General features: G+C 34.3%; 1 protein-coding gene across 1 annotated transcript; it reads right to left on the reverse strand.

Annotated features, from left to right (window-relative positions):
- Positions 1-215: 215 nt before the first annotated feature.
- On the reverse strand, positions 216-4,045 carry LOC145560179 (peptidyl-prolyl cis-trans isomerase CYP40-like). Its single transcript, XM_081621442.1, has 10 exons — positions 3,721-4,045; positions 2,618-3,124; positions 2,455-2,542; positions 2,292-2,344; positions 1,848-1,949; positions 1,335-1,410; positions 1,170-1,207; positions 1,011-1,081; positions 837-895; positions 216-559 (listed from the first exon to the last, which is right to left on the reverse strand). The coding sequence occupies exons 1-8, from the start codon at positions 3,889-3,891 to the stop codon at positions 1,028-1,030; spliced, it is 1,089 nt and encodes a 362-aa protein (XP_081477568.1). The 5' UTR covers positions 3,892-4,045; the 3' UTR covers positions 216-559; positions 837-895; positions 1,011-1,027.
- Between the last annotated feature and the right edge of the window lie 12,713 nt (positions 4,046-16,758).

Genomic DNA, 16,758 nt, shown 5'->3' on the forward strand with positions numbered 1-16,758 from the left:
GTTCATATTAACCCTCCTAGTATGATACCTTAGTATCTAAGGTAAACAATGTAAAAAAAAAAAAAAGCACTCATTTCTGTTACTGATTTCTGAAGAAGTGAAGAGTGAAGAATAAGAGAATGATTATTGCATAGGGTTAGTTAATGATCTAAATTGTCGGTTTCCGTGGCTTTAGAACCTATATTATATAATCCGGAAAAGTAATTAAAAAAAAATTGAAACTGAAAAAATGAGTTCAATTTCATTTCACCAATTTTAATGGCATGAATGGCTATCACCATTACCACTCTACCAGTCACCACCACACATCAATTTAAATGGAAAGACAAAATTACAAATAGATTTCGACATTTTGTTTTCAGTATAACTGTTTTTTGTAAAAAAACTGAACTCTTTTGTCCTCCAACACCCCCCCCCCCTCCCTCTTTTCCCTCTCAAAGGCTTTACTGAAACAGAGTTCTGATTTCTGAACTTCCCCAGCAAAACCTGGCTCAGGCTTTGTACTTTGCAGGCAACACCCCGATGTTTTCATCAGCATTTCACCACAAACTTTACGTCGCTGTGACGAGAGAGGAAATTTATTATCAGATTAATGATAAACTAATCAAAATGCTTAATTTAAAAAAAAAAAAAAAAAAAAGCCCTAATAAAATCCAGTAGAGCATAGACCACAATGTACATAAATGATGCAAACATCACATAATTACTGGCATTATACAAAATGTCAACTACCTCAGTATAAGAAGATCTGAGTGATGTTCACTAAGAACAGAACAAGAAGCTACAAACAGGAGACTCTTCACTTGTAAAATGTGTTAACTAGAGCATGTTCATACCTCATTTAAGATGGAACGAAGCCTGTAAAGAATGCCTGAACCCGCTGACAGCATCAACCCTGATATATTATTCAAAACATTAGTTATACAACCCAAATATTAATAAACCAGAGTTTAAAAGATGGTACAGAGTATAAGAAATACTTCATATCAACAAAGAGAATTTCCACACACCAAATGGTGTAGGAGAGCTATTGGAACATCTTAGAGAAGGCTTTCTTCTCCCGGTCACGTCGATCAACAATCTGCATCAACACAGTATCTTTTTAATTCTCCCTCATATCTTAAGTGCAGTATCACGATTCATAATTAAACACACAAATACACTCTTACCTTCTTTCTTGCTGCTGCTAGTTCTCTCTTTATTCCAGCTGAGCAAACACAAACATTTAAAGTATTTTTAGTGATAAGCAAGTCACAATTATTCCAAAATGAACAGCTTACAACTCCAAAACACAATACACTGATTCATAGTTATCAGGAATAAATTTAACTTACCATCATTAGGTTCCAGATCTAATGCCTTCTTGAAACTTATAACCGCAGCATCTATGTCGTTAAGAGCCATATGAGCCTGAGGAACAGACAGAATGACAGATTACATCAGGTCAAACATTAACTTGCAGTTAATACGGTTGCTCTGCAGCCAATGCACAGTTTTTGTTTTTTAATTTATAAATTGAGATTAGAGACTAATATGGTGCCCAAAACAAATGCCTGGAGTCTAGGCGCCTAGCACTGTTTGTTACCGCCAGACTTCTAAGGTAACTATATACAAGAACAGAGTACTAAACACCCGTTTTAAGTCAGTTAATCTGTCACAAAGATAAGAAAAAACCCCTTTAGAAGGAAGTGAACACCCCTGTTTTAGGAACTGAAAAAATAATTTTGGGGTATCTGAAAATCAAATATCAGACAACTGTTTTCAAAAAGAAATGGTATAGAGGCAACCACAGCAATACAGCATCTTACTAGTTCAGAAAAGGTAAACTTTCGGAGTAAAACACTAACCTGTCCTTGGCGAAACAAAGCCTTGGCATTATCCTCATCACGCATAGCGAATTCAGTGTCCAACAAAGCACCCTTCAAATCTCCAAGCTTCAACTTACAAGCCTTGAATATCATAGACAAATAAACAAGTTCAAAACAGATTAGTACTCGTTTTCAAAAAAAAAAAAAAAAACAGATTAGTACTCCTTACTACTACTTCAACATGAGGATAATCAATCCTATGTGAAGACTAGATACAGAATTTTTCCCTACAATCCCTGACAGTAAACAAACTTACTGCTTAATCACTGATAGTTAAGAGATGATATATTTCAAGTTCAGATAACTTCCCATAACTCTAAATTCTTACATTTCAACAACCACGCTTAGTGCCCGGGAAAAAAAACAAGATATATCTATGAAATGTTAAACACTACACAAGAACAAGTGAGAATGGCAGCTTACAGAACTGTTAGTGAAAATCTGCGACTTAATCTTTCTCAAGGCTGCACTTTTCTCTGATGAAAATAAAAGGAAAGCAAGTCAGATTTTAACCGACAGCAAGTAGGTTGCTGAAGCACCATAACAACTACTCTTAATCACAATGAACATCAATAAAGTCGTTCACCTTCATCAACCCCATCTTTCTCCCAGCATAAATCCAAATATCGTTGTGCTTTCCTATACTTTCTGAGAGCCATCTTATAGTCTTGTTTCTGAATATAAGAGCAAAATTTAGAATCATAAAACACTGTAATAGCAAGTAAAAGACAATCATAAAACCAGCTCACCTTAAAATGTTCATTTCCAAGAGACTTAATAGAGTCAACAGCATCAGTCCACCAAGAAAGTTCATCAGGACAATGGTCAAGATCAGCAGGCCAATCCGGATAACTATCGCCATCTTTATAAAAATTCGAGACTCCATCATCAGTCCCCTCAAGAATTTCTCCACAATCAACAATAACAACATCCTTGGAAGGGCGTTCTTCATCATCATCATCGCTATTGACATGTTCAATGGATCGAACAACACCCATACCTTTGATCACTCTACCAAACACTACATGTTTCCCATCTAAATGCGGAGTCCTAGTAGTAGTAATAAAAAACTGAGACCCATTAGTATTAGGTCCACTATTAGCCATTGATAACATTCCTTTCCTTTCATGTTTCAACTCAAAATTTTCGTCCTCGAATTTTAATCCATATATAGACTCCCCTCCAGTACCATCCCCAGCTGAAATGTCTCCTCCTTGAATCATAAAACTCTTTACAACACGATGAAATCGACATCCCTGCAATAGTGCAACATAAATTTGATAATTCCCCTTACTATTATTAGTAACATATTTGATCCATACTTTTATTAATTTATCTCAAAGTTCCCCAAATTAGCAAGAAATGAAACAATAGTACAAAAACCACCATATTTGATCCATTCTTTTATAATTTTATCTCAAAGTTACCCATATTAGCAAACAATAGTACCAAAAAAATAATACTTATCCTACATAAAGTTTTGAAGGTTTTAGTTCACAAATTATACTAGAAACTTAGAAAAATATGACAAAAAATAAAGAAAAGAATTTGAAGTTGTCAATGATAACAATTAAAGTACTCTTTATATTCTTTAAATGACAACCCATAAAAAATATGTACACTACATTTAAATCAATGGCTCAATAAGACAATAAGTCTTCCACCTAAGGCAAACTCCATTCGAGTCAATCTTGTACCCGGGTACACCTAGCGTTACAATATATCCTTGGGTACACCTAACTCTAGAACATTTAGCCAGTCGAATCGATTAAATCGAAAGACGATTCGCTGAATCAGAAGCTAAAAACACTAAACAGAATCAAAGTGAGAATCAAAGGAATAGAAAGAATACCTTGTAATGAAGAGGGACGCCGGTATGAGGTCCGATGCCTTTTTCGCCGGTACAAAGAGCTCGGAAATTCTCGGCGGTTTTGGGAACGACGTCGTTGTAAAGCTCGACGACAATCCTACCTTCGAGTTCATCGCCAATGCTTACATCAAGGTAGCATCTATGTCTTGCCATTTTTTCTCTGTTTTTTTTTTAAGTTGCAGTTGAGAGTTTACTTTTCCTCTTCTTGGAAGTAGTTAAAACAAAAACAAAGGAACCTTATAAAGTTGTATGACTGTATGGTGTCGAGTTGTCGATTATATATTCGGGTGTATCATGCGTTATGTATGTTTGTCATACGAAACGCGGGAGTAGATTACTCTGTAATTTTTAAGTGAAAGGGTTAGATGTAAAACAAGTGGAAGGGGGTTTGGACTTTGGAGTAGTTAGTTTGATGGGTTGGTTGGTCCCGCTTTTTATTTCAAAGCTTATGTAGTTATGTACCAAATATGTCCCTTGTTTACTATTAAGTCTGTTAGATATTGACTTCTGGTTTTGTCTCTTAGTTTCTTTCAAGTTGTTCATTTGTCATTTCATTTTATCTTAATTTTGACAACTATGTAGGGTGTAAAAAATACGAATACAAAGAAATATAACTATAAAGTAACTTTTAAGTGTGATCGTATGTTTAACATGTCCATCAATAATTCAACACACATAATTCATGCCTTCATGGATTTCGAATGTTCATACTTCCTTACCTTATATGTTTGTGTACTTGTGAAGTCGTGGATGTTGTGACTCATGTGTGCTAACATATGTAAGTATATATTAGTAACACGTATTCAATCCAAGTAATTCGAGGATGTATAATTGAAATTGCAATACTATTGGCGAAAGAGAATGGAGTACGGAGTAATACTTAAGCTAACTAGCCATATTATTACACTTGGGATCTGTTGATCTTTTTTAGCTTCTAATTAAAGCTAACTCACAAACAATTTTACTTTTCATGAATGGTTCAATGATCAACCTTTGTTTATCTAAAAAAAGGGTGCAAAATCGTCGGGTCAATTTACAAATTGCCTTTTGCCTTTCTATAAAAATGTTTGAGAAGCTTCAAGAAGATTAAACCGTGGCCCTAGCCTTCCCCACAAGTGGACCCCACGGTCTCCACCACCCTCACTCTCCTAATTAATCACATTCGTAGATGGTGCATGATATAGAAGCTTCAAGATCACAAATACTTAGTCCTCATTATACCTCCCATAGGTCTTGTATACAACAGACTTAACCAGTTATATCATCTCTGGATACGTCAAAAACAACATTATATTATATGATGTTGTTCACGCAAATTATTTTATTGTACTCGGAGTATTATAAACGTACACTACACTACTCGACTACCTTATTGTATACAAATACAAGTTTTTGCCATTTGTTTTCTTATAAATTAATCACGTTATTTGATATTGTTAGGGCGACTGAACTTATTGTAGGTTTTTTCCTCAACTACTTAGACACTCGAGTTATTATTATTTTTTTTTTTTTTTTAAAAGACTACTCAGACACTCCCTGTATACAAGTTTTTACCAATTTTAGTTTTAAATTCTTACAATATTCCAAGAATTATGTTTCCTGAATTCACACTCTAGTCTCTGGCATGTGGTCAGTGTCTGTTTAAGAGGGGGAAGGATGGTCGTTAAGTCAATAAATAGGTCAGAATGGGAAAATACAAAATTTAATCTCAACCTGTTTTCTGCTACTACTCTCGTATATCTGTCTCATTTTCTTGACTTTGTCCCTGCTTTTTAGTTCATGATATAGTCACATTGGAATTAATAGTTGAATAAGAAATTAATTACAGTAAAACAGTTGAAAAATAAAATTACAAAAGGGATTATACAAGTTTATTATATTATCCTTATAATCAATGACATAGCTGTTTTTGTCTTACATGTGCTTTGTTTTTTCTTGTTAATAGACTTATATAATTCATGCATTATATTGAATTGGAGCAATAGTACATTAATAATCAGATTATTAATCACTATTGAATCAAATTTCATAATGTTGACATATTATCCTAATGTTGTATAGATAAACTACAAAGACAAAATTGAAGTTTTACATAAAAGTACCTTTTGCAATTTATTTTATTTCTCTACTATAAAAAATTTGTTTCATTATTAAATTTAGTGAAAAGAAGATGCTTGTATGTTCATGTAGCATCATGCATGGTATTATACTCATTTTTTTTATTTTTTTTTTACAAAAATACTAATTTAATTTAAGTAGAGGAAAATAGTACATGCGACATAATCTTCTTTAATTATTATAAATCTTCGTTATCGTATTTCGCAGTTTATGTAGATCGAGGAATTTGAGTTACGGTATGGTGAGAGAGATTGTTACATTCATATCCATAGATTATAGGTACAACGTTTTCCTAAAATGGAAATGTCATAATAGTTGAAACGCACTATAAAAGAAAGGTTTTTATGGTGAAAATTGTATTACTACCTTTATTTAAAGCTCATAACTCACTTGGTTATACTCCTAACAACCTCTTAACCTCATTTTAATTGTATTGTAGTATTGTACTCCCTCCGTCCCTTAATACAATGCTTCTTTCTCTTTATTATGTGAGGAATAAATGCTCAAAAGAGGCATTGTATTAAGAGACGGAGGGAATATTATGTAATGTCTACGATTCTTGGTAGAGTGTGTTGCAATTATATGAAAACAGAGGAAGTATTCTAAATAAAAGGTAGCAACTCCAATTCTGCAAAAGAATATTTATTACTTTGGGGTACCACGGAAAGTGCACTAGTTAGTAGTTTAGTGTCACTAATTAGTCTTTCCTAATTGGATCTGTGGACCAACTTTCCCACTAATTTAAATGATTAATATCAGGACCACCAAAAAAATGATAAATAATTACACACTTAGCTTGTGACACTTCCATTATATTGATCATAGAGGCATTATTGTTCATATGAAGTATGTTCGTTTATTGTTGCCATTAACAGAAGTAATTTTGTTTCTATCATTATTATGAAGCTTATAAAATTGTGCGACTAAATAGTAAATTAATAAGTTGTAAATTTGTAATAGGTTTGCTTCTTTCCTATTATGTGCGTGAGGACTTAGCGATGGTCCATTTAGGGAAGTTTTTTTTTTTAGTTTAACAAGAGTGTGGATACGAGCTTAACAAATCTAACAATCACTCTCACCATACCGTAACTCAAATTCCTTAATTTGTACTAAATTAATACGAAGTAAGTTGTAGTAAATTGATATTATGTCAAGAGATATTATAATTATGTTGGTCTTTTTCTTAAATTTTGGGATTTTTTTTTTTAGAGTTTAATATCATTTTTTAATAGTTAGGAATTGATGTACTTTGTTGAAATGGTGATAATTTAAATTACTGTATGCAGTATGTCATAGCTAAAAATAATATGGTGAACATGTTCTATTAAAAAATTGGGAAAAAAATTAGCAAAATAATCTTTTTAAATCAGAAATTTTTAAAAATAAGCCCAAAAAAAAAAAAAAAAAAAAAAAAAAAAAAAAAGTTGCTCTAAACCTGTTGGATTGACACAACCCGAAACTTTCGGTTAGGGTTAAGCATTTCTCAACCCGACGGACTCAATTGACAGATTTGATGACTAATAAAATTAAATATGACTATCACATAATTATCAATATGAAGAATAAAAATAAATAAGTATTACTACAACATAACTAGCTAGCTCGTAGTTTCAAATATACTTTAGTCTTTTAACACTTTTTAACTTAATAACTTATTGGCTAGACGATTGCACCACAATAAATGGTTTTAAGAGAGATGGGTTTTTATGCCAATAGCTCCATTATTTGATTATCTTTTTTTTTTTTTGAAGGAACATTATTTGATTATCTAATAAACCTTTATTCTTTAATCTTTACACTTAGTTCAATCACTTTTAGAGTATAGTAGTTCTTAGGGCCGATGTCAATAATTATTTAAAAAGCCTATTTAAAGCATGATCGCCATCATTGCAACCATAATTGCAAACGGCATAGATTCATAACATTTCAAAAACAATAAAATTAAAACACCTCAAAATCCATTTTGTACGACTATATATTTGATTTTTTTTTTTTTTTTTTTTTTTTTTTTTTTTTTTGACAAGGACTATATATTTGATTAAAAACATATAGTATGTATAAATTTAGTTAAAGTAGCTAGCTTTATCAAAAATAATCTTAGCATCACTTTATAAAAAAAATAAATTTATTGACTTGTAAGTAGTTTGTATGCGCTTTACCGGTCTTTTTAGAGTTTTATAAATAGTCGATTACTTGCTAGTAATAATAAGCAATAGTGCTAAATTTTTTAGGAGGGGAACGAGCCTATAAATAAAAGTAATTAAAAGACAACTAGTCCATTACTTATTTAAACCCATACAATTTTTAAGAATGGCATCAGTCTTAACATGAGTTTATACTCTAAATACCTATTATTTGATCATAATATCCTAAGATTATTAACCTAGGGGCAATACTACTAGTTGCTACGTACCTACTATCACTACCAGTTTCTTTTTACCAGTTGGATGAATCGTGGACCAACTTCCCCACTAAATGATTAAAATGAGGACCACCAAGAAATTGGTAAATATTAGTCCAGGCTACTTCAATTCCTTTAATTTGATGATAAAGCCATTATTCTTAAGTTTATTGCTGCACTAAGATAAGCAATCATGTTTTATCACTATGCACCTTAATAGTAAACTATAGGCTTATAGGCAAATAGCATATTGTAGGTGGTGCTTCTACCCTTGATCCCTTGTAGTCCCGTAGCGAAAATGACACCATCTTTTATTTCATTTAACTTGTGTGACGACAAACAATCAAAATGAACACTAAAGAAGCAAATTTTGGAAATAAATGAAGAAGTAACATGTTACATACCACTCGTACTATTAGTGACTTGGTTATGAAAAGAAAAAAAAAAAAAAAAAGACTCGATTTCATCCTTAAAATTAGGTTACTAGGCCGATTCTCAATTTATTAGAAATTGGCTTGGTTCAGCACCATAATAATTTGGCATAATTTGTTCAGAGTTAGCAACACATTGATTGAATTAGATTGGATTAACTTAAAGTAGAAGCAAAATGAATTGTATATTTCATCCTGAAAGATCATCACAAAGTAAGCATAAGCATGCACCCGAGTGTGACCACTCCAATCCCATCATCACTAATATATAGTCATACATGATCTTTCTTCTAATTGGGTGAAGAAAAGAATGAAAGCAAAAGTCCCATCTTAAGATTGATGCCCACCATGGTGTGGACCTTGTATGTAGCAGTGGTCGTCATACTCTAGAAGACTAGGATCCAATTAGAAGGTATGGTTCTTTTTCTAGCATGTACTCACAAGTTATAGCTACCTATATGATAGGTCGGATCTCTGATGTGTGCTGTGCCAACGAGCCTCATGATCTAGTAGACCGTGGCAAAAATGGGCTAAGGTCTATGGATATTTTGTGTTGTGTAAATCTTTAATAAACAAGGTCCGAACACAACCCGTCATTTTACATATGGTGTTGTTCTAGTAAGCCTCTTAATAATTTTAGATATTTTATTAATTAGTTAAAAATGTGCAAATCGACAATCAAGCCGACCCCTTAGGCTCATGCCACTGCACATTTTAAAATTGATCTACATGCATGCTTGACTTATGTAGTATGTCTCATCACTTTATCTCTTATGCAATTTCAAGCTCATTATAGACTTATGTTGGGTCTTACCAATTTTGTACTAGCCTGGCAATGCCTAACTCTAGATACGCTGAACTTATATCATAAATTTGTCCGAATGCATAGTATATACATCTAAATGATCTAATCAAAATATTGATCTTTCTTACTTACTACCTCCGTTACATATTATTTGCAACGATTTGACATAAAGTAGAGAGGAAAAATGTCTAATCGTTGCAAATAATATATAACGGAGGTAGTATTTATTTTCTCATTTTCATTTTGTAAAAATGGATAGTTAGTTATTTTACTTATTTATGTAGGATGAACAATTACACACTATATTTGTCCCTATATTTCAAATGAACTTTTTTTTGTGTGCATTGTTTAACTGAAAGTTGAGATAGTCAAAATATATAATCGATCAATCGAAATTGTGACTTTGTATTTATCACATTTTCACTTGGTCTACTATAGTACTACTCTACTACTGTAGTACTGTATGACTTAAGTTAACTCATTTTTGGGCCCCCATCTTTGGGCTTCTATATGAATTCCACTTCAAAAATAGAAGCTAATTTTAGAACTAATTTTTGGTAGGTCACAAGACTTCAAAGGATGAGCATGCAACTAGAGAGTACACTATAACACTACAGTTTACATGAGTAAACCAGCTGTAGTGCTAGTAATTCACCAGTTTCAGATGTTTATAATGTGAATGGGGGACCTGTTAGATCAGGTGCAGATTGTCCTGGTAAAATTTATGAAAGAAACAACATGATTTTAGGACACCAATAATTTTGGCTTCTCATAAACATTATTACAGTGGATTTTTGCCAAACAGACCTATCTACCTTTCTTGCAACTGTTGTAACGTCGAACATATTTCAAGGAAACGTCTAGTAGCATAATTGTACGCGTTCTAGGTCATAGAGTATGCATTACAAGAAAAACGGGCAATTTTAAGTTAATGTGACACTATCTTACTAAAGACTTGCTCATACGTACCACAAGTATATCACACGGATGGCCTAGATACGAATAAATAAGATCTATCATGGATTAAATTCTAATTCCAATTCTAAATTATTGGAGTAATCAACAGCAAATTAAAAAAAAAAAAAGGATGATACACACATACACACATAAAAATTGGGTTGGTAAATAGACTAATAATATTTGTACCCCGTAGTATTTTCACTTGGTTTTCTACAAGTTGACAAAATCAAAAACTAGTATCACCAATTAATCAACAAATCAAACTACATCAATGCGGTGGGTAAGGCTGTTGTTGCTGTTGTTGTTGTTGTTGCTGCTGCTGCTGCTGCAGCCGCTGCTGATGCTGCTCTCGTTGTTGCAACTGCTGCTGATGTTGTTGTTGCTGCTGCAGCTGATGTTGCTGGTGCTGCAGCAACTGCTGATGATGTTGTTGCTGCAGCTGCTGCTGCCGATGAAGCTGCTGTTGCGGGTGCTGTTGTAATTCGTGTTCGTGTTCGTGTTCATAATCGTGGTCATCATGGTCATGGTGACACTCTTCATCTGAATGATCTGAAAAATCACTCATATCATCCTCATCCTCAACACCCTCATCCACTTCCTTTCCACGCTTCTCTTCTTGATCCCTTACTACTCTTATCTCATCCTCCGAACGCCCAACAGCCCCCTGTTGAGTAGGAAGCGGTCGCAACAGCACCTCCGAATGCTGCTGCTGCTGCTGCTTCTGCTGTTTCTGTTGCTGCTGCTGCTGTTGTTGCGGCCGCAACAACATCTCCGAATGCTGCTGCTGCTGCATCCGCTCCACTTGCTGCGGCTGCAACCCCTGCAGCTGCAGCGAAACATTCTCATTATAACCACGACTACGACCACGACCGTGATCATGATCACCACTGCCAGCAGCGCCGTGAACAGCAGCAGGAATACTCTCCATAGCAATGTGTGTGTTCATATGCATATGCGGCTGCGGCCGATGCGAAGGAGGAGCAACATGACCATCAAGACAAGCAGAACACTTAGCCTCTAACCAAGCCTCAACATCGAAACGCGGGCCATACCCCATTACAGACCTCCCACCACACAATCTCCCAACCAACCCAGCTAAAATACCCAACACAGCAATCACCGCTAACACTCCTATTACGGGCCCCACATGCCCGCTTGGGGCCCGGTAATGGCCCGCCGACTGTTGGTTTATCACCGTCACCGGCGGCCCTTGTTGATTTGTTATGTACCCTGGTGGGGCCGTGCTCGCTTCCATCTTCGCCGCCAACTTTTCAATCGATAATGATCAATTAACCATTAATAGCAGTGATTTACACTACCAAATTAATAAACCCATTAACAATTTTATGGGATAAGTTTGGTTTTTTCAGCTTATCTTGTTGTTTTTCTTCCATTTTTTTCTTTTGGGGTTTTTGTTTAAAATTGATTATTGGAAATTAAATTGAAGTTGTTTGTAATAATTTGGTGGGAATATGATTGAAGAAGAAAAGGGGGGTTAGAGAAGAGTAAATGGAAACTGGAGAAGAAAGTAGGAAGTTGCAGAATACAGTTTTACAAATGGGAAAGGAAGAGTGAGTGACTCGTAAAGTGGCTAATTCGACTTCAAAAGGAAAGGGAAGGAAGATGGGGTAAGCAAAGGAAATACTACCCTTTTTCATACCTTAGGTTTTTACAGATGGGATTTTCTTTTTTTGGACTGGGCCTTTATCATTATTATTGTAAAATAAGTCTTGTCGTGTCGAGCTCGTGGTCATGTGTGGGGGTTAACTTAGTTGTTAGAGTTTCCATTTTGAAATCGATTTTTATCACCTGCCCTTGTGACAAGGTTTAGTAAGATTGTTATGACAAGGTTTAGTAAGATTGTTAAGTATACATAAGCCGGGGCATGTCGCATCTATAAGAAAATTATACTTGTATGCAAACACTAATTTGACCCACTTGTTTAATGGAGTCAATATGTTTATCCATTATAGTAACAAAGAGTTGAAAATTTCCACCACTATCAATGTGGATCGGGCCCTCTAAGAGCTTGATTTGAATAATAATGTAACAACAAATCAATACTGAGTACGAAATAAGAGAGTAAGTTGTACAAGTATAACAAAATAGGGTCACTATATTGCAAAAGTATCACCTGACCTTCAATTTCTACAAGTATAACCTGTTGGACTAGTGGGGACTCCATACTAGTAATGCCAAATTCAAGTATCATCCTCTGTCAACTATTAAATGTTCTTTGCCAACCTTACTAATCTTAACTGTTGTATACTCTCATTTTTCGAGTATCCGATGTTGCTTCTTCCTCTTTGGAGGGTATGAGTGCCTCTAAACTTAAACACGCACTTATATAGTCTAGACACGTTATACTCGATAACTCAATATCTTTAATGTAGATATGTCATTATAATAACAGATCTAGTACATTTTCTGGTTTTCCTCACGAGAAAAACATCTGTTTAAGACATGCAATGTCACTAAATAATAATTTAAGTATGCGACGAGCTTTTCAAATAACACCTTTAGCTAGTTTAACTTTTAAACAATTGGAAGGAACATGAACATACTCAACCTCAATAGAAAACTTACCTAAAAATTCATGTAAGTCCTTAAAGTTTTTTACCATTCCAGGGTTATAAAGAAAGAAAGAAAGAGCCCAAAACATGAATTATTGCCAACCGCACTATGTTTGAACCAAGAGAGGTGCATAGGACCCAAACACTGATCTAAGCATAACTAAATTATTTCCACCCATAAGTTGCTTTATTATAAGTCAAAAAAGTTGCAACTTTATGTGCTGAAATCGAGCTCACCACCTCTAACCTTTTCTTCCTTTTTATTTTTTTAGAGTTTCTTTAATTAGTCAAGTTTCTTTATTTGATCTATAATTAATGGGAGTCGTATTTAATTTGGCTACATTACATATTATAACAAGTAAATTTAATTAGGATAAACTATAGAAGAGAAAGGCCCATGTTTTAGAGAAGGTTAATCATATGGATTCTTTAACAAATGATATTATATTTAAACCGGTCTAACAATTATAAGAGAAATCTAAACCAAACCCGACCAATAGATAGATTAGTCTAAAACCCACATATTTGGGGGTTTTTATATTTATGATTACAGATTATTTAGCATTTTTTTCCCTTGCAGTAAACTTTAATATGAGTAGACTTGATAGAATTGACTCTTATTTAATTAACCTACCCGAATACCCGGTCAAGACCCAAATTTTGTCCAAAATTATTGTTTCTCCTTGATTCATAGCTAACTTGGTCCGACCTATTAATTTATTCAATTAAGCATACTGTTGACAAATCAGTAAATAATAACTCGGCTTGACTTGAATCCATAATAAATTCAAACAAGCCTTACCCGAAAATGGCCCGACCCAAACCTACCCAAATGATCCGACTGCAACCTCTAATCATGACTCGAAATCGATCATTAACCAAACCCTAACCTCACCCGCTCACATTAGACATTCACTCCAATCTTCTACACCATAGGCAAGGAATGAAAATGGAGGTCCAAGAATAAGATACCATAGACAAGAATCTGACAAAATGCAGGCTGAGAAAAAAGAGGAAAATAAAACAAGTAAATTAAGCATGGAAAAGCCAAGCATGAGTAAGACAAGGGTTAGAGAAATCGAGATGTCTTTGTTTATGTTTAGTACACACTACCAAGTCGTTGGTCTCAAGTAGCTTTGCTTTTTACGCACTCCTTTTTAGCCCAATTAACCTATGTTTTGCCGGCTTCTTTTTTTTTTAGCTCGAATATTTAGTTCATTCTTGCCATTTCTTAGGGGGAAAAATATACCTTTTTCAGACATTTGGTGAATGATGGTTCAATCAACCCAAGAAAAAAAAATGAATTTACTTTAGGAAAATTTGCCAAAAATAATACCACCTTTCAGCCGTCTTCCAATAATGAAACCACCTTTCGTTTATTTCAAAATAATACCACCTTTCACATGGTTCTTCTATAAATGGAACGTGACCTGTTGGTAACCTGTTAAATAGGTCACGAGTGACACGTGTCATAATTTTATTGGCTTCTTTATTTTTTTACAATTTTGATTTTATAAATGAATTTTTTTTAAAAAAAAATCTTGATTTTTTTTTTTAATAAAATCGGTTCCCTTACCCAGCCACCTCCTTTCACCGGAAACCACCATCCCCTGTTTCCAGCCCTCGTTCGTCCTACTTTCTGGCTCCTCCTCCCCTTCCCTTCCCCAATTCCGGTTCCCCTTCCCGAAAGCAACCTCCCCGAAACCTTTATTTACCGGAAACTACAAAACCACCTCCCAAAATCCTACCTACCGGAAATTATGATTGCGTGAAGGGGAAGGGGACCGAAATCGGAAAGGGAAAGGGGATGAGGGGGTGAAATCGGAAAGGGAAAGTGAAGGGAGGCCTGAAATTAGAGAATGGAAGGGAGGGTGGCTGAAATCGGAAAAGGGGAAGGGGAATCGAAAACGGGGAAGGGAGGGGTCGAAAACGAAAAGGGAAAGGGGAAGGGGGGCCAAAATCGGAAAAACGGAAGAAGAGAGGTGGTCGGAAATGGAAAGGGGTAGAGGAGCGGGTGGTTTTCGGTGGGCAGTGGTTTGGTGGGGGAGGTGGTCCAGTGGATCGCCGACCAGTAGGGGTTGGGTAGGGAGGATTTTTTTTTAAAAAAAAATTTCAGTTTTTTTTTTTTTTTTTTTTTTTTTTTTAAAGTTTATAATCATTATTATTAAAGAAAAATATTTTTAAAAAATCTTGGCCAATCAAAAATATGACACGTGTCAATTGCAACTTGTAAAACAAGTCACCGGTTTTTTGTTCCATTTATAGCAGATTGGCATCAAAGGTGGTATTATTTTGAAATAAACGAAAGGTGGTTCCGTTATTGGAAGATGGCTGAAAGGTGGTATTATTCTTGGCAAATTTTCCTTTACTTTAAGGAGGATGTCTTTGTTTTATGATTATTACTTAAAATACTAATATTAGTTACTTTAATCGCAAAGTCATACATAGAACGATTTCATAGAAAATTTTTCGTTAAAGGCAAATATTAGATGATTTCAGCCACCAAATAAGTCTCTTGGGTGTAGGAAGAAGCATCTCGATGCCTAATACTACTGAGTTTCAAAATATTTATTAGAGGCAAAATTAAGTCTTTATAATACAGTAATACACGATATCCCTTTTTGGGGCTTTTATTTAGATTTTCGAGATTAATGTCAAAAATTCAAGTGATGATAGAGAATGTTTTTTTTTAAGATTATCAAAATTTATTTGAATTCATATACTAGTTGGTCACATAAAGGCCTAAAATGATCTTGAATCAATAAAGCGCATACATACTTCATAGCAAACTAGTTAAAAGGCAGTACTCTCGGACAAATTGTCCATTGATTGATTAATGCATTAGCACGGCTTCCCCTCAAAAAAAAAAAAAAAAAAAAAAAACTAGTTAAAAGGCAAACTAGATTTAAAGTTCCAACCTCTCAAGTGGCATTCTAGAGTCTCTAACTTATGAGAAACACAGCAACCTTTAACAAATATACTTGGTTATGTTTAGCCTTTTGTTATGAATTACAATAAGTACCATATAAAATGTTACGCTTACTATTATGTGTATTAGACTATTAGTACATCAAAATATGATTACCTACACATACTATTTCATTAAAAGCTACAATCGATCCCGCGATCCGCATATTTTAATTCACCCAGCATATTTCAATTCACCACACGATTACATATAACATATCAATTGCTAAATCACTTATGTTATGCTCAAGTCATTTACTCATTTGGTGTGTGATGATACATTACATTATTCAAATTAAAACTCCAATTGGCAATACATAACCTGACTTAGCTAATATACAAACTTAGCACTTACTTCATGGAGGAAGTTTTATTAGATGCTCAAAGGTCATATATATGTCAGAAGTTTTTGTCAACCAAATAGCCAATATTTTGTCTTAGTTTGGGCAATCGCCATCAAATAAGACAAGGTCAAAAGGACCACCTGCGCATTTGTCCAACAAACCAAGCACCGACGTACTCTTTTTGCATTGCTCCTTAGCTTGAATAATTAGCATGCAATTAAAGATGAGAACACCATGAATATGATAGTATGATTGATTGTGATGTGAATATATTTTTTGACTTCGACATTATATATATGTGGTTTTTGTATGATATTTAATTTGATCGACTTGGACATTAAATGGTATAATAAATTGAACATTTTAAGCAAGATCTGGACACTTCATTGGCATGGATACTCTATGGTATTGTATATCCCTC

Source organism: Chenopodium album, chromosome 9, assembly GCF_948465745.1.
Source record: "Chenopodium album chromosome 9, dcCheAlbu1.1, whole genome shotgun sequence".
Lineage (NCBI taxonomy): Eukaryota > Viridiplantae > Streptophyta > Magnoliopsida > Caryophyllales > Amaranthaceae > Chenopodium > Chenopodium album.